The sequence below is a fragment of the Lepidochelys kempii genome, chromosome 1, assembly GCF_965140265.1.
Source record: "Lepidochelys kempii isolate rLepKem1 chromosome 1, rLepKem1.hap2, whole genome shotgun sequence".
Taxonomy (NCBI): domain Eukaryota; kingdom Metazoa; phylum Chordata; order Testudines; family Cheloniidae; genus Lepidochelys; species Lepidochelys kempii.
In genome coordinates, this window is record NC_133256.1 from 225,042,159 (window position 1) to 225,069,236 (window position 27,078).

The 27,078-nt window shown below is 40.4% G+C and overlaps 1 protein-coding gene across 2 annotated transcripts in view; it reads left to right on the forward strand.

The window, feature by feature from the left end:
• WNT7B (Wnt family member 7B) overlaps positions 1–27,078 on the forward strand; it is a 131,984-nt gene that overhangs the window by 58,224 nt on the left and 46,682 nt on the right. For both annotated transcript variants that reach the window (XM_073315976.1, XM_073315966.1), the window contains exon 2: positions 9,913–10,139. In XM_073315976.1, coding sequence (XP_073172077.1) covers positions 9,913–10,139 — 227 coding nt within the window. The remainder of the gene's footprint in view (positions 1–9,912; positions 10,140–27,078) is intronic.

The window sequence follows — 27,078 nt, forward strand, 5'->3', positions numbered from 1 at the left end:
TCCCCGCTCTGTGCTGGCTCCGCTCTGTTGGCTGGTGCACTGGAATGGGGGGTAGGTGCAAATCCTTGGCTCCAGCATTCCTCACCACATCTCTCCTACTCCTGATCCACCTACGTGGCTGGAGTAGCAGCAGTCCTACACAGGCTGCACCGGGGAGTATGGACATGCCTTCTATTTCCTAAACTTCCCTGCCCAGCTATTTAGGGCAAGAGACAATCTTCTGGTCAATATTAACATAGAAACTGAGCACACTTGTACAGGTTTTTTCATCCATCTTGTAGAATTTGATTGCAAATTATATTCTATCGGATGGCCCAAAAAGGCCTGTTTTATTAGCCGTACGCATCAGGAGAGAATATTTGTGCTACAAGAGGTTTGCTGTGCTGGTCGGATGAGTGGGTGTTGCTTGGCCACTAAGACTGTGGCTTCTCCACATCTCTGAGAGGCAATGCAGAAGAGGGTCTGTGTGTGCAATCTGCACGGGGGAAAGACTGACACTGTTTACATCTGCATCACTAGCAGCAGGACCAGAGCTGCCTCTGCACCCAATCAACAGATGTGGTTCTGGTGATTAAATGACCTTGTGCCTGTGTCATCATTCAGGGACTCTGCCTGGCTGTGCTTACCCACCGATAATGTTGTGTAATGGTGCTAGCCGTGTAATATTGTTTTCTTAAGTGTTAGAAAAATCTTGGGAAAGCTAGAAGAACAAAGAATCCAGCATTGCATTTGAACCAAATGCTAGAATGGTTAAAAGCCAACCAATCTGAGGCCTAGACTGTGACCTGACAGTCTGCTTCAGGAAGGATAGCGCCTAGCTGTCTGACTCTGGAAGAGATCAGAGAGATACGTGTGACTCTGGGAGTCAAAATTCAGTTCTTGATTCCTCCTTACTCAAGGAAATAATCTGCTAGAGGTCTATGCCTGCAGATCAATCTAAACTGGTTTGGGCTATACTTGTGCAGTAGTGGCTGATGTATTTTGCAGAGTGGAATCAAGACTCCATCCACTCCCTCCCCCTGTTTACCCACTCCCTGCTCGCTTACATGGGAGGGGGACCAGTGGAGGCTGCTTTTCTCCCAGTACGATGTAAGCTGCTCAGGGAAACAAGGGGAGGACCTTACACCCCCTCTCTCCTGTGCATCAGCATATAAAGCAAGCAGCAATCTTGCCTGGAATGCGATCTTAGAGCAGAGGCTGGGGGGCACAACAAACAGTGCCACTGTTTAGAACAAGAGAGCCTCTACTGCATTAGGAATATGCCATTAAGTAAAGACTAACAGCATTACTGGTATCAGCACAGAAACAGCAACCTCCAGCAGTCATTTAGTCCAAACTGACCCAGTCGCTAGGCTTTGAAAAATTACCAGAACATACTCCACTCTTTCATTTAACAGAGAACTGAAGGACAACCCGACACCCGCCTAGCAGAGATTGGGTTTAAATAAATTAGAGACGGATAATGTCTGCGAGATAAACTAGTCCATTCTCTTCTCAGGGCAGGATTAGTCACAGAGTGTACTATCCAGTGCTTCATCCAGCCCCGTGTTATAAATAACTCAGGGCTAGATTCTGACACTCTTTCTTACTCTGGGTGAAGAATACCACTGATTGCAATGGCCTAGGTTATGACTTTCGGCACAGAGCCAAGCACTGCCCCAGGCGACAGTGACTCAGATGCCTCTGAATCAGAGCTCCTCCCCACTTCCGCCTTGCTCTGGGAGTTATCAATTTACTGCCAGTTTATACCAGGAACAAATTACAAAACCCCTTCTGCCGGATCATATGTGGTTAAGAAGGTGGAGCCCAGGCTCTTTCTACTCCCTGCCTACCTGCTTGGGGTGGGGAGGTAATTGGGTGTGGGATACCCCCTTACTCTTATGCACCCACATCTGAGTTCTGGGTAGCTTGCACAAGGTTGCAAGGGCAGTTATTAGTTCCCCTCGCTCCCTTGTATGAACAGATAGTCCAAGTCACAACTTCGCCCTATGGGACTATTTATGGAGTAAAATACACTACTTAACATGAGCAATGGTGGTAGAATCTGCCCTACAGTGATAGGACTATGACATCTCTCTGTGGTCTAATAAAACTTACTCTTTGGAATGTTTCTCTTGATATTCAAAATACGGAGTTTTTTGCAATGCATTTGCTAGGATCCTAATGATAGCGCATTCAAACATGGACTTTATATTCTGTAAAGTGCAATCATCCAGAAGTCTGTGAAGCAAGGGACCTGATTCCACCTCTTATTTGAACTATTGCTAATTGCTAGGGCATAGATTGTGACTTGAGGTGAAGCCCTCAGCAAGCGGGGGTGCATCGGCTGAACCGCCAGAGGCATTGTGACTCAGAGGCACACCTCTTGAGATACAATTTCTCCTCTATTTCCTCCTAGGGAGCAATAATTTACTGCCTGTCTAATTGCAACAGCCCTTGCCAGCTCGGCTTGGCTGGCTGGTGTGTAAGGGGAGTGAATCCAGTGCTCTGCCCTTCTCAACCAATCTGTTGCATGTAACCAAAGCAGGAACATCCAGAGGGTTTTTACTCCCACTTCCCCCTTGCACAGGCATGTCGTTCATCTCTGCCCCCGGCCTGACTCATCCCTCAAGTCTACCTACCCTACTAGTTCCATTTTGCAGTGGCAGGTGAATGATGTTACTTAAATGAGATGTTTTTTTGTCTGGCCATATCACTTGCACTCACTTAAAAATCTCTCCCTCTTGTGTAGTGCAGGCGATAACATTGCGATGGCACTGGTTTCGAGAATCAAACTGAAGCTCCAGCAGGGATCAGCGCACCGCAGGGCAGAACTGAGCAGGCTTATTTGATTTCCATTTCAATATCACATGCACAGAACAATGATTTCTTGAAGCCTGCTGTGGAAAACAAAATTGAAAGCATAAATATATGCAGATGGAATTCAGAGCTGGGAAAGCTTCTGCCAATTTCTGCAACTTATGCATGCTCAAAATATTTACTTAGGAATTCTTAATTAAATAAACCATTCAGTAGGGGTGTACTGTTTCAGATGTGTCACAATGTCACCACAAAATATGTCAGTGGTTCTTTTTAACAAAGATTCCATTATAGAGCTTTTTATCAGACACTCTGGGGTAAGTTTTCAGTACAGTGCACAGGGATTTTAGCCATGCAACTCCTCTTCTAAATGGGATTTGTGTGTCTAAATCTCTTCATTCCATGCTGAAAATGTATTCCTACCCAACAGCAACTTAAGGTTAATATTAAGCAGCACAGTTTGAGGTGATATCACAAAAAGGCATCTAATCAAAGACTATACAGTCAGGCTGGTCTAGTGAAAGTCTTGTGCGTTGTACTGCTAGGCAGCAAGGAATCCAAATTAGCCTGGTGCTTTAGATTCACTTGGAGTTGAATTCAGTTGCCCCAGGAGCATCACAAAAGAAGTTAGTGCACCCTGATATCACCCTTTGTTTGGGACTTGGGGTCAAATGCCATTTGTTCCAGTAGCATATATTTTCTGGGGGAAAAAAGTGGTAAAAAGTAAGATTTTTTTAAATAGAAGTGTATTGGGTAAACATGAGCTAGATGTAGTATATCTGTATCAAATGCCTGGACCGTTTACTATATCTGTTTGATTTTTACTTTGGTTAGATATTTGTCAGAGCCAATTCGCGGGTCTGTATTTCAAGGCTTGGGAACACCTTTAAGGTTTACATATTTTTACCTGTATTTTATCATATGGTAACAATTCAGGTTCTACTAATAACAGTAAAAGACATTCTCTCTGACAAGGTGGTAGTTATTTTGTTTTCATTCTCTTTGCTGTAAGGCTGGATGGATATGATTTCTATATTTACCAGAATAGTTCTGACAAAGGCCCTGATCCTGAAAACACTTATTCATGTGATTAACTTTATGTACGTGAGCTGTCCCATTGACCCCAATCAGACTGCTCACATGCACAAGACAAACACATACATGTGTTTGCTGGTTAGGGGACTGAGAAAGCAACGTACAAAACAGCAGTAAATCTGTCTTATGGTAGGTAGCAAATGCTTATGGTAGAGGTTGAAATTTGTTCAGAAACATTTGCACAATTTTGCATGAAATTTTACAGCTTTCCATTTCACATACTTTTTCAGCCTCAAATTTCTGTGAAATTTCAAGGGGCCATAATATTTTTATGACTGGCTTGTAAAATTCACTGACTCAAGATGCTATGATTTTGCAGTTTTGCATAAAAGTTTGTGAGAAATTACTATGAAAGCAGTGTGGGGGAGAGGTAGGTAGGTAACAAAACTCATTTGGCACAAAAACTGGAATTATTAGAAACATTGCTTTATATGCTTGAAAAACAGGCAATTTAAAACAAATAACCCCTCCTTTTGTTAAGAATATTTTGCTTATATCTAGCGAAGGGGGAACAGTTATGACTGCAGATTGATTTTTTAAAAATCTGAACCCTGAACTTGAGGTTTCAAACATCAGGGTATTCCCATGCCCTGTTTAGATTTTGCCTGTTGTAGGTTTGAACTTTAAACTTGTATCCAAACCCAGATTCAGAGTCAGAGTTTTGGTTTTGACCTCTCTTTACTTACAACAATAAAAAATCACTGCAACCAATTCCCTGTGAATTAATTACGATTAATCTCTAAGAGATGCCACGTGGTTCCATTGATATTGCTTAAATGGGTATTTCACATTGACGAACAAATGTAGAATTCAGAATTGTGCACACATTGTCACTGTACTGTATGGTTACACCAGAAATCTGAACAAAGCACTGCACTCAGGATTTCCTTGTGGTAAGACTACTGCTCCTGGAGGAAAGATTAGATGGCAGACAATGGCTAAATGTGGCATGTGGATTGTGGTTTTTTGACAGTTGTTATAAAGCAAATCACTCTCAATCCAGTTACAGATGTAGCATTTAACCTATCAAAGCCCAAATGTGCAACACAGCCCTTTAGAATGTGTGACAAACTCACAAACTGAGGGATGCCACAAGAAACAGCAGACGAGGAAGCATGAAAGACTTTTGGGTGCATTTCTTTAATATAAATACAGTTTTCCAAAATCTCAGTTTCATGAGCCAGCATTTCTTTTGGCAATAAATTAGAGTAACAATTTAACAGCTAACAACAGGTCTGAGGGATATGCTGGTAAATTTAGGCTGAAAAGAGAGGGCAAGTCCCTTGGGAAGTACTACCAACAACACCCCCACATCCCCCAGTAATTATTGTTTGCATTTATATAGTGCCTTTCATCAACAGTATCTCAAGCCATTTTACGAACATTAGTTAATTAAGCCTCACAACACCTTTGTGAGGCAGATAGGATTCTACTATTGTACAGATGGGAAAGCTAAGCCATACCGAAGAAAGTCATTTGCCTAAGGTTTGCCATGGAGTCAGTAGCTGACCAAGGAATACAGTTCTGCATGTCAGTTCCACGCTCAAACTACCAGATAGTAGTGAGGTGAAACCAATGCATATCTTTAATGCATGCATACACGCTATGGCCAAAACTGTCCTTTGATTTTGGGTGCCTCAGGTTTTGCATGCCCAAATTGAGATGAGGTCAACGAGAGCTGCTAAGGGCTCAGCTCGTCTCAAAAGGTGTCTCAAGTCGACCACTCAAAAATGGAGGCACCAAGATTATAGGAAAATCTGAAATGTTTGGCTAACGAGACACATAGTATTCTCTGAGTGAAAACTTGGCCCTGTAAAGTCAGTGGCAACATTTCCATTGACTTCAATGCAGCCAGAATTTCACCATTTGTGTAAATACATAGCTGACTTTGATCCAAATTATAATCTTGGGTGCCGTCATTTTTGAGGCCGCAAATTGACACACCCTTTGGACTTGATATTCAGAAGTGCTGCAGCTCTCATTGACACACATACTATATAGTGTGTGTTTGTGTGTAGGACTGCTTCTACTGGTATAACCGAGGAACCAGAGCCCACCACAGGGAAAATTCTACAGCAGGCCCACAATCTCTACTGTAGGGCTCAAAGTCAGCCAGAGCCAGTCTAGAAGGCACTGACTGGAGAAGGGGCCCAGTGCACCTCACAGATGCACCTTAGAGATGTGCTGAAAGTGCCCAACCAGCCCCATCTTCTCATGCAGGGAGCCCTGGATACAGTTTAAAGTCTAGTTCTGCCCTGAAAAAATGACTATGTGAGACCATCACCACCTTCTTCAGCTATTCTGCTCCCTGTGTTTATTTAATGTCACATCCTCTGATTCCAGTGAAAAAACAAATTTTTACTTCCAGCCCTGCAGAAACAACACAGCTGATCTAGATTCTTTTTAGACTCACCCACCATCAGCAGAACTGTTGACTAAATTCCTATTGTGGAACCACCTGTGTAACCCCAATGTCTTCATGTTATGCCTTCATTTACAACCGTGTAACTTGCCTAAATGCAATCAGGTTGCACCCATATAATTTAAAGGTAATGGAGTTGCAAAGATGTAACTGAAAGCAGAATGTGGCCTGTGGAATCTGTATTTCAGGTGATGATGCACAAGCTCGGCTTGACTTTAAGATCCCAGGACTTGTCAAGATGGCATTGCAGTGTGAATTAGAGGGGTGTGAATTGTAGAGCGCTCTAACTGCCCTGTGTAGACCCTGTTGGCACACTATAAAAGGTACCTAGTTCACACTGATGTCGTCCCGTTTCATACAGGACTGCATTAATGTGCATTAGGTACCTTTTAGAGTGCGCCAGCAGGTCTACATAAGGCAGTTAGCCCAAAACATGTTAGAACGCTCTACGATTCAGACCCTCCTAGTTCGTGTAGACAAGGGCCCAGACTGAGTTTGCAGAGCTGGCAGTTAAATACTTGTAAACTGAGCAAATTTGTTCTGGAGTCATTAGGATGAATAAACATGGAGCCTTGTCAATGCTATTTATAATAAGCCATTTTCAGAGTAGAACCACATTTGAAAGCTGTTCTCCCCCCATTGTCTTACGTTAAAGCAAATCCCTTGTCTGAATCCCCCTGCAGTCAACTGTGGTTTTAGTAGTGATCCATCATGTAGTTGCATTATTGATTTAGTTAGTTGGAAATTCATACAACAGCATTTTGTTAGTCACTGGAAGTGGCCTCCCACTAATGTCCTTCATGTTAAAATGTGTACACTTTGGAATTTCATGTGATTGACGGTACACAATGCATATAAAATGCCTTTTCATTATTGCCACTTGACGGGCATAAAAGGACAAGACCTGGCAATTAATACAATTCAGAAAGGGATCCCAGCATTTTAAAGTGATCATAACAAACAAAGTGCAAATGTTTCTAGCCCATAATTCACCAGTTATTAATGGAATACATTTTTCTCCTTTTAAGCCTTTTTGTACTGCAACATGATCATACTATACACACTGTACTTACCAGTATCGCATGTCATGATAATCAGAGGGAGAAAAGCCCTATAAACAATGAAAGAAAATGGATTAGTTGTTATGTAGTATTGAGAATTGCCTGAATCCTAAACCAAATATTCAGGTTTCTTCACTATGACCCAAATTCTTCTCTAATTTTCACAGATTCATAGATTTTTAAGGCCAGAAGAGACCAAACGATCATCTAGTCAGACCTCTTGCATAACACAGGTTGGAGAACCTCACCCAGTAATTTCTGCATCAAGCCCATAACATGGTAGAACTACAGTATATCTTTTAGAAAGACATCCAAGTCCTGATTTAAGGACTCACACATTTAAAGATTTTATATTGTTAGTTAAATAGAGATAGGGCAGAACCAAAACCTGGTTCAGAATATGCCAGAATTTTGGGAACTTTTGGCCCCATTCTAAACTTTGTGTCTGGGCCCCAGCACCAGTGAATTAAAACTCCCAGTCTGAACCTTCATGTCCCAAACTTTGGGAGGGGTCAGATTTGGATCCAAATTGTGTACTTCTGACACATCTCTTTTAAAAAGGAAATACGGTACACTATGCTTACATTAACTCTTCTCTAATATCCTAAAATTCAAATGATTCAACCAGATATAAAAGCTGTGGATAAATTTATATGGAATGTCAATTTAGAAAGCTCTGCCAAATTGAAGATTAAGGGTAGAACTGACTGAAACTCTAAATCTCTGTTCTGTGGGAAATTCAGATAAGTTGTTTTGGTGAGTGCTTCATTTCAATTTTATCTTTTTGACTATATTATCTATTATATTATAAAAGCAAAAATGATAAAGTTGAAACAAAATGCTTCAACCTTATAGAAACAAAATGTTTCAATAATTTGTCATTGACAATTTTGACTAACTCAATAACGTTACTGGTAAATATTTTGATTTTTGTCAAATTGGTATTTTCCTGTGGAAAACTCTTCTGTCAGAAATTTTTTGACCAGCTCTAAGTAAGGGCTACACTGTTGCTGCCCTGAATGAGCGTGCAAGGTGGTGGGGGAACAAGTTCACCCTTTTATGGACCCACATAGGAGGCAGCTTCAGATCTTGTGATTCATGGGCCACATCCAAGTGCCTCAGCCCTGTCTGGGGGTGGAACACGTACTTTGCGGAGATGGTCAGCAATGGTGTTTGTTGTCTTCTAGGAAGTGAACTGAGACCACCAACATTTTTTCAGTGCACAGTAAGCTATTGGGTGAGCTAGCTTAGTAATTGGCACAGAGAGCTCCTTCCCTGCAGTATAAAGAAACTTCCAGAGAGGAAGCAGCCACGAATTGTCTCCCAGCACTCCAGTTTGCATTGGGATAGGGCAGTGGGCTTGGCTAGCTCTGCCAGCAGCTTTTACTAGGTTAGAGGAAGTTTGTCTAGGTGCGGTGGGGCATGGAACAGGCATAACGCCTCAAGGCACCACTTACCCTCTCCTTAGTGTGGCTCTGAATTTAAGAAGCATAATCTAGAATGTTTTCATGGCAACTAGTCTGGACATTCCTGGCCATCAATTCTAGCCCATGGGTATAAGAACCTAAGCCACTTGGGAGCGTAAGTCCCATTTGCAAGAGCGACTTAGGAGCCTAAATCTTAATAAGTTGTTTGGAAATGAGAGGCTCCTAAATCATAGTCCATATTGAAAATTTTATTCCATGTTTTATTTTTAAAAAAAATGCTGTACATGCATCAGATAAAGGTGTTGAAAAATGAACTGGAAAATGATAAAGGTATGGCCTAAACTGGAAATCTTGTCAAACTTAAACAGTTAGTTGGCTTACATTGGGCAGATGCAAGGTAAAGGCAGTCTTCAGAATGAGTTGTAACTCATGAGCTATCGCTCTGAAAATATATTGAAGAATAAGAAAGACACAAGTTTCAGTTACAGATGTTGCATGTTCGTGAGCATGTTGGTCCAAGACGTTTGCCAGGTCTGAAAATATGATTTTGTGTCATATCTTGATTAATATTCATAAATTTCCATTATTCACTCAGTACTTTAAGTTAATAGTAATGGGCAACAATGTTGGTAGAATAAAGTCATTCTCCAAATTTTATTCCATGGTTTAAAATTAGAGGTGGGTGAACAGCTCTGGTAAATTAAATACTGAAGCTGAACCTAAGCACAACACTCAAGGTGAACCTGAACCTTTGAGACTCTACAAAGTTCAATGACATGTTGACTTATGTTTTTCAGCATTACTTTTCACTTCTCCTTACTTCCTGGTTTTATCTGGGACCAGATGCAGAATTGCCAGTATTCCATGAACGAAGCTGTTCATGTGGGCTTTCTGGCCCAAATGAAACCAGGAATTCCTGGAAATTTTGCAAGATTTCCAACCCCATTTGCCAGACCAAAGCGGTTGAGATAAGTCTGCATAATTATAGGAACCAAACTTCCAAACATTTTGCTGTTTGTCCATTGCCTTGTGAGCCACACTACAATGTGGAGCAAATGGAGTTAATGGTCTCAATTAAATTCTAATGCCTCTTTCTGCTTTTCTTCAGAGCTTTGTCATCTGTGGTGGCTTTAGGAGCAAACATAATCTGCAACAAAATCCCAGGCTTGGCCCCGCGGCAACGAGCGATCTGCCAGAGCCGCCCTGATGCCATCATAGTGATCGGAGAAGGGGCACAGATGGGAATCAATGAATGCCAATATCAGTTCCGCTATGGCAGGTGGAACTGCTCAGCGCTGGGAGAGAAAACAGTCTTTGGACAAGAGCTTCGAGTAGGTAAGGGATTCTTTAAAATAGTGTTAATAATAATAATAAATTGGGAGTGCTCGCCTTTTGGCTCTCCCCTTGCAGTGCTTTAGAGATGTAATGCTATAAGGCATTTACACACCACACAAAATAAACCAATGCACCCTCCAGAACAACAGTGGCACTTTTTCTGATCTTATCTAACCCTATTTTGTAGTAGCTGAAAAACGCGTAGAGATTTCTAGGTTGAGTCTTTCATTATTCATACCACTCCACATGTGATAATGACTAGAATATTCTGTATGGGCAGCAGTGACCTGAGTCAATTTCATCCCATAATTTCATAACAACTTTGTAGGCATTTAGGACTTCAGGATTGTTACTGTGCTGCATACTATGACCTGTCAGAATTCCACAGTAATGGTGGGAATGGAACTAAAATCAGCTCCATCCAGTACAGAGCAGTGATGCATAAATATTCTGCTCAGATTATTATCATGTGAAGATGACTCTACAAATTATCTGAAGTGAAAAATATTTTAAAAAAAATTACTTGGCATATAGGACCACGGCCTAACAAACTATTACAGGATAGTCAGTATCATGTGTTATCACTTTCCACCAATTCTATGTGTGATATTATTTCATGAGGAGAGATCTTACAAAATAATTCTCTATATCTCCAACATTGACATTGTCACGGTCATCTTCAGCTCAGCTCAGGATTCTGGTCAGATATCCTTCCCTTTATCTGTCTCTCAAAAGCTGCCCTAGCACCATCAATTGCACAGTTTGTTATTTAAATGCAAGAGTACTGGTTTGTTGTGTCTGGTTATCACAATGTTGCATTGAATCAATATTTGCTAGAAAGAAAGCATATAGTCCCACACGTCCCAGAAAATACTACAATCACCTTCCTTTGTGTAGCTGTAAATATCTTCCTTGGGTCAAATTCTTCTCTCGGTGATATCTGTGCTTGATTTTAATAAGGGTGGTCAGTCACATGGGGGAACCAAAAGTCAAATTTGGCCTGTGGTGTTCAATCAGTGATTTTTGTAACACTGTGAAAGAATGACATAACTTTATGCACTGCCCATGTGAGGAGTGAAGGGCTCGTATGTAGGGTGACCAGATGGACAGTCCTGATATTCTGGGCTTTTTCTTATATAGGAGGCTATTACGCCCCACCTCCTGTCCTGATTTTACACATTTGCTATCTGGTCATCCTACTCATATGGTGCTTGGGTTGTCTTGCGGGAGTAAGGCGTTTTCTTTAACACTAGTGAGGAGTGAATCTCAAAAAGCTGATGTTTGGTTCAAACAAGCATTGATTTGAATATTCACCCAACAATTATGCAAAGCCTTTGAGTTGGATGCAGGGCTGAAAATCTCATGGGCACAATGGGCTATTTCCCAAACTGCTGTAAACCAGCATAACTGCACTGACTTTAGTGGAGCTGATTTATATCAGCAGAAGATCTGGCTCAGTGTGTGTCTTGGCACTTCCATGTCACACAAAAACACAGAAATGCAGAAGAGAAAAATGGGAGAAACTATTCTCTGAACTTTTCTGAAGCTCAGAAAAGGTTTGGCTGCATTTGAGTTTGGCTCAGGGAAGGGCAGAGATGAAGAGGTATTGTTATGTCTGAACTGGTTGACTCATCCTTTCCAAGTAGTTTCGCATTCATGCAACCTCACTGGTCATTGTTTCTTTCTACACTTGTAGTAAGATATTTCTAAGTTCATCTGGAGAAAGAAGTTTTTCTCTTTTACTCCTCTTTACACCTGTAGCAATTTTCTGGTCATGCAAAATGGGGAAAACACGGCTGTAATTTTGTTGGATACTGGCATAATCTTTCAGTTCTCTCACTGTTGCACAAAAAGAAGGGCTCCAGAAGGGGAAAGAGGTTGACAATCCTCAAACTAGCAAACCTCCAAGTAATGGGGGTAATTTGAGTTTTATCCTTAACATTAATTGCATCAGAATGACATCAAGCCACCTAATTACACAGGCACTTCCTTGCTGCTGCCTACTGAGGAGAGAGAAATGGCTGAACCTCTTCAAATGCTAGTGGTTTGGAGGTTTTAATGTTTAAGGGGAAGCTTTTCTGCTACCTCACTGACATCTGTTGTTCAATGGTGAAATCATGATACACTGTTGATAGTGAAGCTGCCAGTGACTCCACACCTGTAGAATTTCTTCAGTATCAATTCTATTTTATTTATTAGATTCGGTGCATCCCACTAGGGCTAGCAAGAAACCTGGTGAGGTTTAAATAGGTAAGAATACTTGAAACACTAAGCAAGCTTTATTGAGTATATTAGAGAGAACATCCTGATAGGGATGGACATTCCAAAAATTTAGCATAAATAGGACCAGATTGGGAGACTGAGTGCTGACTATATGAACACAGATTATTACAACCTGAAACAAAGACAGCACTGAATAAGAAGAACAAGAAAAGAACACAATTGGGCAAAGAGTTCACATAAAACTTCTCAGCCTTTTCTTTTTCCTGCTCACATAGTCATATTTTGCTTACCCTTTGCCAAGCCAGAGGCAGTAGGAGTCAGACTATGCCAATGCCAACATGTGTTTACTTAATTCCTTTGTTCTGGCTGAACCAGGAGTATCTGGTTGTTGAGCCCTATCAATCTATTTACTTGTGCTTTGGAACTTAAACTGGGGTGTGGACATGTGATGGTTTTGCAACTTGGGGCTTGAATTAAGAAATTAATGGTAATAGTGCACATAGGGGCAGCTGCAGCATTCAGAAGCCCAACTGATAAAGCCCTGAGGGTTCCCAATTTATCAACCCTCCCCACCCTCTGCCATGGCAAGTAGTCAGGTGCTGTTGCTCAATACAGATTTTCTAGAAACGTATATGTGCCAAGTACAATAAGTGCTGCACTGAGAAAGAGCTATGTGTTTATGCTCTCAGGCCTTGATTCACCAAAGCATTTTAAGCATGTGCTTGACTTTAAGCGTGTGAGTAGTCTTGATGATGTCAATGAGATAACTCATGTTCTTAAAGATAAACACATGCTCAAATGCTTTTGCTGGACTGGACCATCAGTGTTTAGTCTTTGGTGAAAGTGCTTCTAGCCCTGTGTAATTTTGCTCCTAGTAGTTGAAGACTGGGAAAAGGTATGAGACCTTAAATCTCCAGTTTTGAGCAGCTTTTGGTTTGTCATTTTGCTTTGTTCTTTGCTAATTGCCATAGTTTTTTCTGTTCAGCACAGCTGAAAACTGCACTTTTAAAAACCTACTTCTTTTCAAGGGTAATACTAATGATTTTAGGGTAATGTGATATGATTAAGATATGTCTGGATGGCTTCTGTAAGGAAAAAAACATGCCTCTCTAGTCTGCTAGAATTCTTTGTGTATGTCAACAAAACAGTGGCTAAAGAACCACTAGCTGTCAAAATTTATCTGAAGTCATAATTTAAAGTCCCTCATGAGACTTTGTGGCCATGGTTAGACAGTGGATCAGAAATGTGTAAGAGAGACAGTAAGAATGGATGGCAAAAAGTTAACAGTGGGATGCCACAAAGACCAGTGTTTTTGACATAGTAATTAAGGATCGCGGAAAAGAGGTGAGTAGTGAGGTGGAACTTTTGCAGATGACATGTAATTTAGCAAAGGTAGATCTAAATGGACAATATGACTGGCAAATGCTAACCAGGCCTCCCTACCCTAATGTAAACAGACAGTTTATCTAAGCCAGTGGTTCTCAACCAGGGGTACACATACCCCTGGGGATATGCAGAGATCTTCCAAGGGGTACATCAGCTCAGCTAGATATTTGCCCAGTTTTACAACAGGCTACGTAAAAAGCACTAGTAAAGTCAGTACAAGCTATAATTCCATACAGACAATGACTTGTTTACACTGCTCTCTATATACTATACACTGAAATGTAAGTACAATATTTATATTCCAATTGATTTTTATAATGATATAGTAAATATGAGAAAGTAAGCAATTTTTCAGTAATAGTGTGCTATGATTCTTCTGTATTTTTATGCTTGATTTTGTAAGTAAGTAGTTTTTAAGTGAGGTGAAACGTGGGGGTACGCAAGACAAATCAGACTCCTGAAAGGGGTACAGTAGTCTGGAAAGGTTAAAAGCCACTGATCTAAGCCCAATGCTCACTACTGAGCTGGACGTCTCTTTCTCCCGCCAAGCTGGCCAACCAGCTCCATTCCATCCTGCTCACTCTGGGGCCATGCCTACCCTGCAATCAGAGGTGTGATTGTAGCATATGTAGACATATCTGAGCTAGCTTTCATCTGGCTAGCTCGGGAACCAATAGCAGCAAAGCTGTGACAGCATGTATGGCGGCACTGGGTTGTGCAAGACCGCCTTGGACCTGAGTACATACTTAGGCAATCAGCCTGTATGGAAGTCCGTTTTGCCACACCTTCACTGCTATTGTTACCAGAGCTAGCTTGGTACATCTACATGTTCTGTAATCACACCTCTGACTGCAGTGTGGACATACCCTGGGCGAGGTCCTTCAATATTCCTTTCCTGCCAGTTGGCTCATACTGCAGCTACTTCTAGTCCATATGTCCCCTCCCAGCTCAGTTTCAGCCCAACACAGATTGGGGTAGAGAAAAACATTGTTCCTCCCCCTTTGATGGGGGTGGGGTAGGGAGGTAGTTCAATAGGAAGGAGAAAAGTCACTCCCCTCTACTTGGGGTGAAGGAAGAAGATACCTGAGGGTGCACTACTTCTCAGTTGGGCAGATGACAGAATATTAGGTCATCTCCCTTGATTTGGGGTTGGAAATCATGGGCCCTTGTCCCCTGGCTTAGAGGGAGAATACTGTAGATGGCCCTTGTTTGCAGAGTTTGTGGCAGATTGTGTGTGTGTGTGTGTGAGAGAGAGAATGTATGGCAGAGTAGGCACATATAAGCACATATGCATGCCTGGTGGAGTGTGGAGGTATATATCTTGCAAAGTGTGTGTGTGTTGTGTGGCAAAGTGTGGGTATAAATGAGTGGTAACATGAATGGAAAGACATTAGAATAGATTTGAGGAGTGTTATTAGGAGACTGACTAAGGAAGTCAAGAAAGAAACAGGGGAGGAGTTTGGGAGTGGGGCACAGAGATAAAGGAATGAAGGGGGGTAGTGAGTGGGGAAAGGGAGAGACTTAAGAAGGAATGAGAGACAGAGGAAGATGAAGAGAATAGAGGGAGAAAAGGGGAAACTGATAAACATGGAGACAGAGGGAGAGAGCAGAGAAATCATAAATGGAGCATGAAAGGGAAGAGATGGAGCAACTCGTAGCTGAAGCAATAGAATGAAGACGGAACAATGAAAAGGAAAGGAAGGGGCACACAAGGATGTACAATAAAAGTAAAAGCAAGAAGAAAAAAATCTGAAAATGGCTTAAGAAGGCTCCAGATGTGATCCAGGGAATTATAAACTGGTAAGCCTTACATCTGAAGCTAGGAAATTAGTTGAAATAATAATTACAAACAAAACAACAACACACCTGGAAAATCATTATAAAACAGGGTTTAACCGGCATGGTTTCTGCAAAGGAAAGTTGTGACTCACAAATTGCTTAGAATTCTTTGAATGTATTGTAAAATGGTGAATAGAGGAGAAGAGGTTGACATAATTTATTTATGTGGGTGAGGTAATATCTTTTATTGTACCAACTTCTGTTGGTGAGAGAGACAAGCTTTCAAGCTCCACAGAGCTCTTCTTCATCCAGCTTGTCTCTCTCCTATCCTGGGACCAACACATCTAAATAAATTGTTTGTAGTGTTGTTGTAGACTTTGCAAAGGCCTTTGATAAGGTCCTACACAAGAGGCTACTAAAGAAACTAACAGGTTTCAGTGGTAGCTGTGTTGGTCTGTATCAGCAAAAAAGAATGAGGAGTACTTGTGGCACCTTAGAGACTAACACATTTATTTGGGCATAAGCTTTCGTGGGCTAAAACCCACTTCATCAGATGCATGGAGTGGAAAATACAGTAGGAAGATTATATATATATATATATATATATATATATTACACACACACACATACACACACACAGAGAACATGAAAAGATAGGGGTTGCCATATCAACTCTAACGAGGCATATCAATTAAAGTGGGCTATTATCAGCAGGAGAAAAAAAAACTTTAGTGATATCACTACAAAAGTTTATTTTCCTCCTGCTGATAATAGCCAACAAGTATTCCTTGTTTTTTGTTTTTTTTTTAAAGAAACTAAGTAGTTATGGGGTGAGAGGCAAAGTATTGCCATGGAGCAAAAACTAGCTTACAGACAAAAGCAAAGAGTAGGATTAAATGGTCAGTTTTTATCATGGCAAAATGTTAACAGTGGGGGTGCTTAAAGGTTCTGTACTAGGTCCCATGTTGTTTAATATATTTATTGATCGTCTGGAAATGGGGCGAGTAGTGAGGTGGCAAAATTTTGAAGATGACACAAAGTTATTTAGGTTAGTCAGGGCCAGACAAGAATACGAGGAACTTCATAGAGATCTAAACAAGCAAGATGAATGGGCAACATGATGGCAAATGAAATTCAATGTCAATAAATGCAAAGTAATGCACATTGGAAAGAAACATTCAAACTAGTCATACACCTTTGAGAAAGGAACCTGGGTATCACTTTAGACATCTTAACAAAGACCTTGGCTGAACGTGCAGCTGGAGGCAAAAAGGAAAACATGGTACTAGGATGCAGAAGGAATGGGATGGTGAATAATATGGAAAACATAATGCCTTTCTATACATCAATGGTGCAGTCTCATCAGGCCAACTGTGTGCAGTACAGGTCACCCCATCTCAAAAAAGGATATTGCAGAACTAGAGGGGATTTGGAGAAAAGTGATGAAAATGATCAAAGGTATGGTAAAACTTTTATATAAAGAGAAATCGAAAGGAAACTAGATGACTAAGACAGGACGTGATGAAAGTACATAAAATAATAAATGCTCCAGAGCTTCTGTTCTCTCTGTCTCATAACACAAGAACAAGGACAATGAATGAAATTAAGGAGCTGGGAAATTCTAAACTAATAAAAGGATATACTTTTCAAAGAGCATGTAGTTGAACTGTGATGCTCATTGCCCCAAGAAGCTGTTGAGAGCAAGAACTTCACAAGATTAACAAAGGGATTGGGTATTTATATGACTATCAAGAATAACTAGAGCTATCATAATAAACGATAACAAAAATTTAGAAGGGATATAAAACCTCATGTGTCAAAGCTTAAGACAATCTCTATTAGAGACCAGGATGAAGCATAATGTGGGGGAGAGATTATCCCACATCAAACTATTACAGGGCTCTTCCTCTGGCCACTGCTGAAGACTAGATGGACCTTGGATCTGATCCAGTATAGCAATTTCTATGTAGCTGAAAATTTAAACTTTTGTATGTGTGAATATTGATTAATACATTGTTCTTTAGGAAACTTTCTGAGACTGGAAAATGTGTTAATAGTGCCACTTAGTCCTGTGGGAATTCTGAGTCACTGTGCCTGTACAGAATTCATGTCCCCCGCAGATTTCTTTGCTTCCTCACAGAAAAATTACTTCTGGCAGAGAAGCAAAGGGAAGCTCAAGAGTGGTCATGTGCCCTACCCTGGCAGCACAGGCAGGCTGGTTTGGGCACCTGGAGCAGCCAGTAGAGATGTAAATCACCACGGGGAGGGGGGTGAATGTGTGAGAGAGAGACTCTGTCCCTCTCACTCGCTATTGCAGCATGCTCGGTGTGGAGGGGTAGGGCTTCGGGGTGTTTCTGAGGAGGTAGGTATGGGGTAGGCTCTGTCCCCTCAGGCAGAGCAGAATGTAGCAGCCTGCCTGCTTACTGAATTATTCCCACTGTCTTTGTGAATTCCCTCAGGAGTATAAAATACGTGTAAAAGTTTTAAGGATCCTTTACATTGCCAGAGTGGTGTAAAAGACAGTATGGCTCTATAAATGCTTATACTGCTTTAGTGATTAGAACTGGTCTACATTTTTGGACTGAAAATATTTCTTATCAAAATGTACTCAGTGAGCTGTTTGCTACTGACCTTTCTGGAGATGGTCAGTAGCCAATATAAATTGGGAGTTTGATTCCCCTGCCCTCACTTGCTCTTCAGTTACCTGTGTTGTAACCCTGAGCATTTGGCTGCATATATTTGTTGACTAATAACTCGAAATAATGGGTCAAACCTAGCTACATTACTATTAGGCAAGAGGGTTTGCTCTCCACTCCCATTCTCTATCCACTGTATTGTAGTTTAAATAAATTACTGACATAATTGAAACCAGAGTGATTATATTGCATTATTTTGACAAATAAAATATGCAGAATTTTGTGGAATTTTAAAATATTGTGCATAGAATTTTTTATTTTTTGGTGCAGAATTTTTAATTTGTTGGCACAGAATTCCCCCAGGAGTAGCCACTGTATCTTCTTTGACTTTCACCTCAGGATTAAAATTTAGGGATGAGATTTTAAAAGAGGTGCTGGAGGCAAAATAGCTTTAAAATTAAAGATATTAAAATTAATGGATGATATGTGGTTAAATCTCTTGCATGGCTTTGGAAAGCTCAGCGTGGGCACTCAGTTTCTGTATATTTTATTTCTGTTCCTTGCAGTTTTATGAAATTCTTACTGAAACTCTCTCTTACTGTTTGTTTGTACAATGTCTGGGACAATCCTGATCTCAGTTAGGGACAGAAGACACTAGTGTAATACAAATAAGGTGGTGTGGTTATGACCGGTTCGGCCACAAAGACCCCCTTGGGACTGTCACCTGGTGTGCTGAGACTACCTCTGTCATAAACATACAGCTAAGGGTAGCATAAAATCCCTCCTTTACCTATAAGGGGTTAAAAAGCTCAAAAAACCTGGTTGGCACGACCAAAAGGACTAATAAGGGAAGAAGATCCTTTCAAATCTGTGGGGGGAGGTTGTTTTTGTTTTTTGTTTTGTTCTCTCTTTGTTGGGCTCTCTTTGGACAGAGAGAGGGACCAGGCAGGAAAAAAACCTTTCCTAAAACCCTACCTGAAATAAGCATCTAAGATTACAAAAACTGTAAGTAAAGCAAGGAAATGCGTTAGATTATCCAATGGGATCCAAACCCCTAATAAATCCATTTTACTCTGTATAAAGCTTATACAGGGTAAACTCATAAATTGTCCACCCTCTATAACACTGATAGAGAGATATGCACAGCTGTTTGCCCCCCCAGATATTAATTACTTACTCTGGGTTCAATAATACAAAAAAAAGTGATTTTATTAAGTATAAAAAGTAGGATTTAAGTGGTTCAAAGTAATAATAGACAGAACAAAGTAAGTTACCAAGCAAAATGAAACAAAACATGCAACTCTAAGTCTAATACATTAAGAAACCGCATACAGGTAAATCTCACCCTTAGAGATGTCCCAGTAAGCTTCTTTCACAGACTGAACTCCTTCCTAGTCTGGGTCTAGCAATCAGTCACACCCCTGTAGTTACTGTCCTTTGTTCCAGTTTCTTTCAGGCATCTCTTATGGATGGAGAGGCCACCTGTTAAGCCAGCTGAAGACAAAATGGAGGGGTTTCCAAGGCCTTTTATAGTCTCTCTCTTGTGGGCGGAAACCCTTTTGTTCTCCTGTCCAAATCACAGCAACAAGATGGAGTTTGTAGCCACCTGGGCAAGTCACACGTCCATGAATGATTCAGCTTTTTGCAGGCCGACACCATTGTTTACATGTTAATTTGAACGTTCCCAGGAAAGTTCAGATGTGGATTGGTGTTCCCAAAGTCCATTGTCAGTTAAGTGTTTCTTGATTGGGCACTTACTGAGAATAGTCCTCTCCTCAAGAAGCTGACCAAATGCTTCACTGAGGCTACTTAGAATCAAACACATTGAGATACAAGTACATAGCCAATATTCATAACTTAAAACAAAAAAATGATACACACATACAGACAGCATAATCGTAACCAGCAAACTACAACCTTTCTATAGACACCCCACTTGACCTCCTCTGTACAAGACCTGGTGCAACCATAGGACCCTGGTTGCTACAATGATCTATAAAGTCAGAGTTCACGTCAATAGCGTCACGGTGGTGCATGCAGAAAAATTGATATTTTATTGTCTGCCTTTAAACAGAGTATCCGTGCTTTGTTTTGAAAGAGATGTTAAAATCTCTTCATTGGTGTTTTTAGTGCTATACCTCTCACCCTGAAGCTCACTTAACACTGTTTGCAGACTCTGGCAAAAGGGAGGTGCAGACAGAACCCAAAGCCATGAATTCAAGTCTGTAACTCAAATTCTGGGCAGTCACTAAACATTTGGCGGAGACAGATATTTCTTCCCAGACTTTACTGCCAACCACAGGTGGGAGGAAAAGAGTAAGCACCTTCCGGAATCTTGTCAGTGCCACCTTTTTGGTGACTGGCAAGAATCCTCTTCTTTATTTCCATGGATGGGTTTGACATCCCTTTTCATATTCACTGTTTGAGAACTTGCAGATGAGTATGACTGAATGCCAATGAAGTTTTTGTATGAATAAGGGAGCTGTACAAATCTTTTAATCGTGAATTATGTAGCCATTTTCATTGGAAAATTTCTATACAAATGAGAAAAATGTCTTAATATCCTAATTATTCTGCTTAAGGATGAACAGATGTCGCGGCAGTCTTTGGTTAAAGCTATGTAAAATCCAGAAAAAAATGGTCGGATTTTTGGACCAAACCTTGAGCCATATTTGCCAAAACGTACATTAGCTCTGTGAACTTTTCACTGAACCTGGGTGGTTTCAAGCACTTCTTAACTGACTGATGTGGAATATGGTGGGGTTTCTTATGGTTTAATATAAACTCAGACTAAACTTGGCAGTTTTGCTTTGGGATTTCAGGTTTATTTGAAACCAAAACATAAGGCTAAATGGGAGGAGTGTCAAACCACATGAATTATAACCGATGAAAAAGGTCCACATGACCCCTGCAAACTGGACCAGAAGAGTTTCACCAAGGCCTGTAAAGAATTCCATGTTGTTCATGTATTTATTTATTTGTATTATTACAGTAGCAACTAGAGGCCCTACTGTGCCAGGTGCTAAAAAAAAAATATGGCTAGGTACAGAAACTTGTATGCGTCCCAGGTAATATAACTTTAAATGAGCGACACAAAAATACCAGGCCAGATCCTTGGGTCTGATTGAGCTCCCTATGGGGTTGCAGAATCAGGGCTGTTCTAATTTATGCCTGGCTGCAAAGGCACCCAACAGGTTTCTCCAGCAGCTGGGGATCATTGGCGTGCCAGTGCACTCCTGACATGCCTCTCCTTTGGCCATGCTCCGGCATGACACATGTACCAGGGAAGGCCAGAAAGTTGTGGCACAGAGCCAACTTTGGAATCTTAAGACACCTGGGGATTCTACAATGCAGCTGGCTAGGCTGGCTCCACCACTCTTTTGCATGTATTTCAGTGATTTCATGCTATATCAGGGCCAGGATCTGGTCAATTGCATTAAGAACATTGCAAACAGTTTATACAAGGATAAAATTATGTGTAATTCAACATAATTGTTGTGTATTCAACTGAGGCATTCAGATTTGAATGGATCTGTTACTGCAGTTAGGGACAAATGACAAAGTGACCCAGTCTGGTAGCAGAAGCAATGAATTTAGCAAGGCTGATCCATGGGGATGAATTAGCAAAGTAATTGCATAGTTTTTGTATATTTATAGCTGTGACCTTCTCCAAAGTCATGATCCTCCAGCCAATATCTCATGCCCTGACATACCCACTTTACTCGACCCACCTCCTACTCTGCTCAACATCCTCTCCCTGGACTCGTCCACATGCAAATCGAGCTTCGCTGAATCCCCTCCCTCCCATTCTCACAACAATGGCTGCATCTGACCCCCTTTTGGGCTGCTACCACCTTACCCACTGTTTGAAGGCTGATGTTCTGATCTTTCTTACTGCCTCCTGCTATACATCACCACCTTTTTGTGCCAATTGATTCAGGAATGATCCAATTAGCTATTTTTAGACAGTGAATTATTCATTGATTGGTATTATTCAGAGCTATGAATGCCTCCTTATTTGAGACCTATCCCCAAAAGAACCCCATCCCACCCAAACCTATTTCAAGGAAAAGCCTCTTGCCCCAAAGGTTAACAAACTCTGGCTCTATCAAATCATTGGTGGAAGGCAACTCCAGACTAGAAGACTCATTTGCCACAACGGTGCATGGCCATAGAGGCAATTTCTCACGAAGCTAGGATCTAAACCAGAGCAGATTTTATAGATCATTAACAACACCTGGAAGTAAAAGAGGAAGCCAGGGCAGCCTCTGAAGCATGGAGCCAGAGTAAATGGCAAAACTGAGATTTACTATAGTTCTTTGAAAGAAGATTATGCAAGCTAATGCTTTGTGTATTGACCATTCCCTCTGAAACTCTAAGTATTACATGGCTCATAAATTACTTCTCTTATCAGGGCTAAATCCAGGGCAAAAATGAGGACTGGAAGATGAAAGTGTCTGTGGAGGGTGTAGCTGACAAGATGTCAGAATTGATCTGCAGATGACCCCTGTGCCAGACCTGGAAAATGATTGGCTTTAGAATTGTTCATCTGACTGTATTTCACATCTCTGAATATATTTCAAGGAAACCCTTTGAGATTTGGGGTGGGGGAAACTAACTCAAATGATTGAGACAGCCACCTAATGGTTGTAAAGAATCAGCAAATTACAGGGCATTTTGAAGGCTTTTTACATCTATTACCTTTTGTGGATTTGTGAATCTCTGACATCTTGAAAGAATGCCTGTGAGATGACATTAAGCTTCTCTGCAGTGTGTGGTTTAAGAGAATAATAATGTCTGCAGTGTTTAGAATCCCCCACACCCCTATGCACGCACACATCACTCACCCATCTTCTGCCATTCCCTAAAAATAAATAAACAAAAGGAAACGCTCTAGGATTTTAAGGACCGCAGTAATCCGGGCCCGGATTTTATTGCACCAATGTTGCCAGGTGAACCAAATCTTGTAAGCCACTTGGGCAAAAATGGGTACAAAGCAATGCAGAACATTAGCATATATACAGTAGATATTTAAGAAGATGACCACAATTACAAATTGTGGGTGAGGGGAGAAAGGGGAAGAAGCTCTGCACTGAAGAGACCAGTAAGAAAAATGGGGAGTGTGTGGACTCAGTGTGATTAAATCCACACTGGATCTCAGAAAAAGTTTAGGAAAAAAACTGTTTTGGGTACACTGGTCTCCAAAGAGAATACAGAAAGTGGGCTCAAGATGTGTCAACAAAGAGCTGGTAGTGTGGGGAAATGAATGGCATGTTATCACACATGTTGTAGGAGTGCCAGCCAGTGAGTTATTTTTGGATGCAAGCCATAGATAAGCTTGATTTAATTCTGGATTCAGCCCTGCAGATGGATTTTGTAATCTTTACTCTTGGCTATGATGGGAGTTTAACTGACATGCCAAATGTTCATAAAAACTCCTACCAAGAGCGTTGGAAGTAGTCAATGGTATTATTTTCCACAAAGAAATCCATTGCCTAGACACATGTAGCCAGTACAATGGTGCTCTCAAAGAGCTAGCCAATATGAAAACCATGCCTTTTCTTAAAAGTGGAAGACTTCCAATATATGAGGACAGTCAGCACTGATAGAAATGTATTACAATCACACTTGTATTACAGTGCTATCAGCAAATCAATAAATGAGGAACTGTAAATGAATCCAAATAGTTTGACCTAATGTGTTCAAACGTCTACCTTTCAGTTTTCCTTTCCTTTCCTGGTACCATTTCTTTCTCTCTGTTTCAGTCTCATTTTTATTTTCTTATTTACATGGTTATTTATGTGTTCATTATACTTTATACATGTTAATATGTCAGATTAATTGTATGTTTATTGTAAGAAAATCTATCTTTATGTATTTGTGTTTAAGCCAATAAAACAAGTAATGTAAATAGTGGATTCTCTGTAACTTGAAGTCTTTAAGTCATGATCTGAGGACTTCAGTAACTCAGCCAGAGGTTATGGATCTATTACAGGAATGGGTGGGTGAGGTTCTGTGGCTTGCAGTGTGCAGGAGATCAGACTAGAATATCATGATGGTCCTTTCTGGCTTTAAAGTCCATAAAGGACATGGAGAGAAAAAAAGAATCAGAGAGCTGGAAACAAATTGGAGGGGAAAATGAGCAGTAATTAGATAATTTTTAATGTAATACAGAGTAGGACAGACTTTATCAAAAGAAAGAGAAGAATCATCTTTAACATAGAGGTAGGCGCGATAATGATGTAGGCATTTGTCAGTCATTTGGGGATTGGATTGAACTTTGGTCTGCAATATTTATCTGGATCTTTTCTTATCTTCAGATGAGTGGGAGTCTAACCTATTAGCATTCAAGCAAACCATCAGTAAGGAACTTGGTCTCAACAATCTGAACTTGACATCTGAATTGGTAATATCAAGTAGCTCCCATAGTTCACCTCAAGAGGTGTCTTCTTAAGAAATCACATACATTTCAACTCTATGATATCTGCAAAACTATAATATTTGAAATGTCAGCATAAAAGCATGCAGTGCATATTCATTCAATTTAAATCTCCGCTAATTCATAGCATCCAGAAAACAACATGGTGCCGGCCTCAATCAGATCTTCAACCCGAGTTCATGGTTATCTTAATGGCAGCTACATACTGGGGGCCATTGTACAAAAATTGATGTTTACCATGGTATTTGCAGTATTTTGTTTAGTTCAAATAGAAAATAGCATAAATAACATGACAAATTTAACAGCTGTGGGTGAAAAAATTCTAGTTCTTAATGGACTCCAGTCTATATACTACAAGATACATAATTCTGGAACTCTGGCATAATCTTAGTGAGAATGTTTACAGAGAAGTCCTTCTTTTAATTAGACAATCAAAAAATAGTGAGACCCCACTTATAACAGAGACAACTTATAACAGACAGGCAGACTGGGTTGACTGTTTGATAGAAACAGAAATAAAAGTTGGGGTGACTCTCAGTGTCATCATTTTGCAGGAAAAACATAAAGGTGTCTTTAGTACTCACTGCAATGTCTTCTACTGATGGCTCAAAAAAACGCACTTCTTTCCCTAATCAACATTTCTGCTCTGGGCGCAGAAATAAAGGCAGATGAAGAATAAGGATCAATTATGTTTGCAATATATTACTGGGACATATGATTTCAACCATGTAAAGGCAGGCACCCTCCATAGGACTGTCCCTTTGGACTCCTAAAAAGCAGTAGAAAGTATGTCAGACCAAAGAGGGACTTTCCCACCCAAAAGAACAGTGAACCCACTGCTTTATTTTAATTGCTCAAGTAATAGTAAATCGGTGTAAAGCGGGCCAGCTGCAAACTTTAAGCTCTCTCGTAAGCATAAAGACTCTCCTTAGAGTCTAATTTAAGACCACCAAAGAAAACTAGATTGTGTGTAAAAGATAAGATAAAAGAGGAGGCTACTCCTGTTTATGATTTATATGGTCTTGGAGGGAGTTTAAGAGGAGACACAAACAATCCACCTTTTCTGGCAGAAAAAGATGGGTATTCTTTCACGGAAGAAGCTGAACAACAAGGTACCTAAACTTTAGTAATAAGATAGACCACTTGGAAGTAGTTGTCATTTGAAAGATTCTAGGACATGTAAGGAAAAGCATCCCTTATCTTTTACCACTGAGAAATAATTATTCTGCCATAATGAGAGTGATAGGCTCAGGCTTCTCAAATTTTGGAAGATTTTTTTCTTTTTTAATACTTTGAAACAGATTGTTATTTAAGCATTTAGTCACAAACATCACAATAAATTAAGGAAATTTTTCACAGAGACTATTTAGAGGAGAGAGTAAGTGTTCAATATAGGATTTTAAAACCGTAAAGGCACATGTCCAGGTGGATGATCCAATAGTTGGAGATATTGTCTAGCAAACAGAAGTGAAGATTATTGGATTGTGTTTCTAGCTCTGCCACCTAGTCACCCTGTGGCTTTGGGCAAATCACATTCCAAATTTTTGAAGGGTGTCCACTAATTGTGGGTGCTTCACATTTCAACTTGAGACTCCTATCCCCAGATTTTCCCACAGGCTGAGTACCCCCACCTCCAAATGAAGTTTAATGGGAGCTGCAGTGCTCAGCATTTCTGAAAATCAGACCCCATGAATCTGAAATTGGGTACCCCAAAACTGAGGATTCACAATTTACTGAATCTTTTTTGAAAATGTGAATATTAATCTCTTTGTGCTTCAGTTTACCAATCTGTAAAATGACAACCTCAAGGTGTTAGTGAGGCTGGATTAATATTTATGAAATACTTTGATACTGAGAATTTCAATAATCCCTTTTTACTCATGGATCTCACTTTTAAGAAGTGATTCACTATCAGTAAAGTTTTCGCTGACTTTATTAGAAACTGTGCTCATCTGGCTTCATTCATATCATCGTCTTTTCCTCTCTCCCTCCCTCTCTCTCCTCCTCCTTCCCTCCTATAATGGAATTCTCTATAGACCAATCATTTTCTCCTGATCCTTAAAATAAACATTTATTTTACGTTCCTTGCCTTCCTCTGCAATGAATTTTGGTAAGATACTAATAGCTATTTAAATTGAAATTCAATAGCTTTTGTTTTCGAAGGTCACGAGTTGGAAAAAAAGTCTAGATTGTCTTCAAAGAAAATTGCATTGACTTTCATTAAAACAGCTGCACATTTAGCTCTTTGGCAGAACTCTTGCTTTAAAAAAAGAGATCCTGGTTCTAAACACAGTAGAAATTGTTCATATAATTACTTAATAAACATTGTATGAATTGCAGGCAACTAGAAAGTGGTAAAAGGTAGAGTTGAGCAACGTTTGGAATATCCATCCCATGGAAAATTCAAAACATTAAATATTTGTTTTCATTCCACATCAGAAGAAAAAGTTGAAATTTCATTCAATGGAAAATTCTG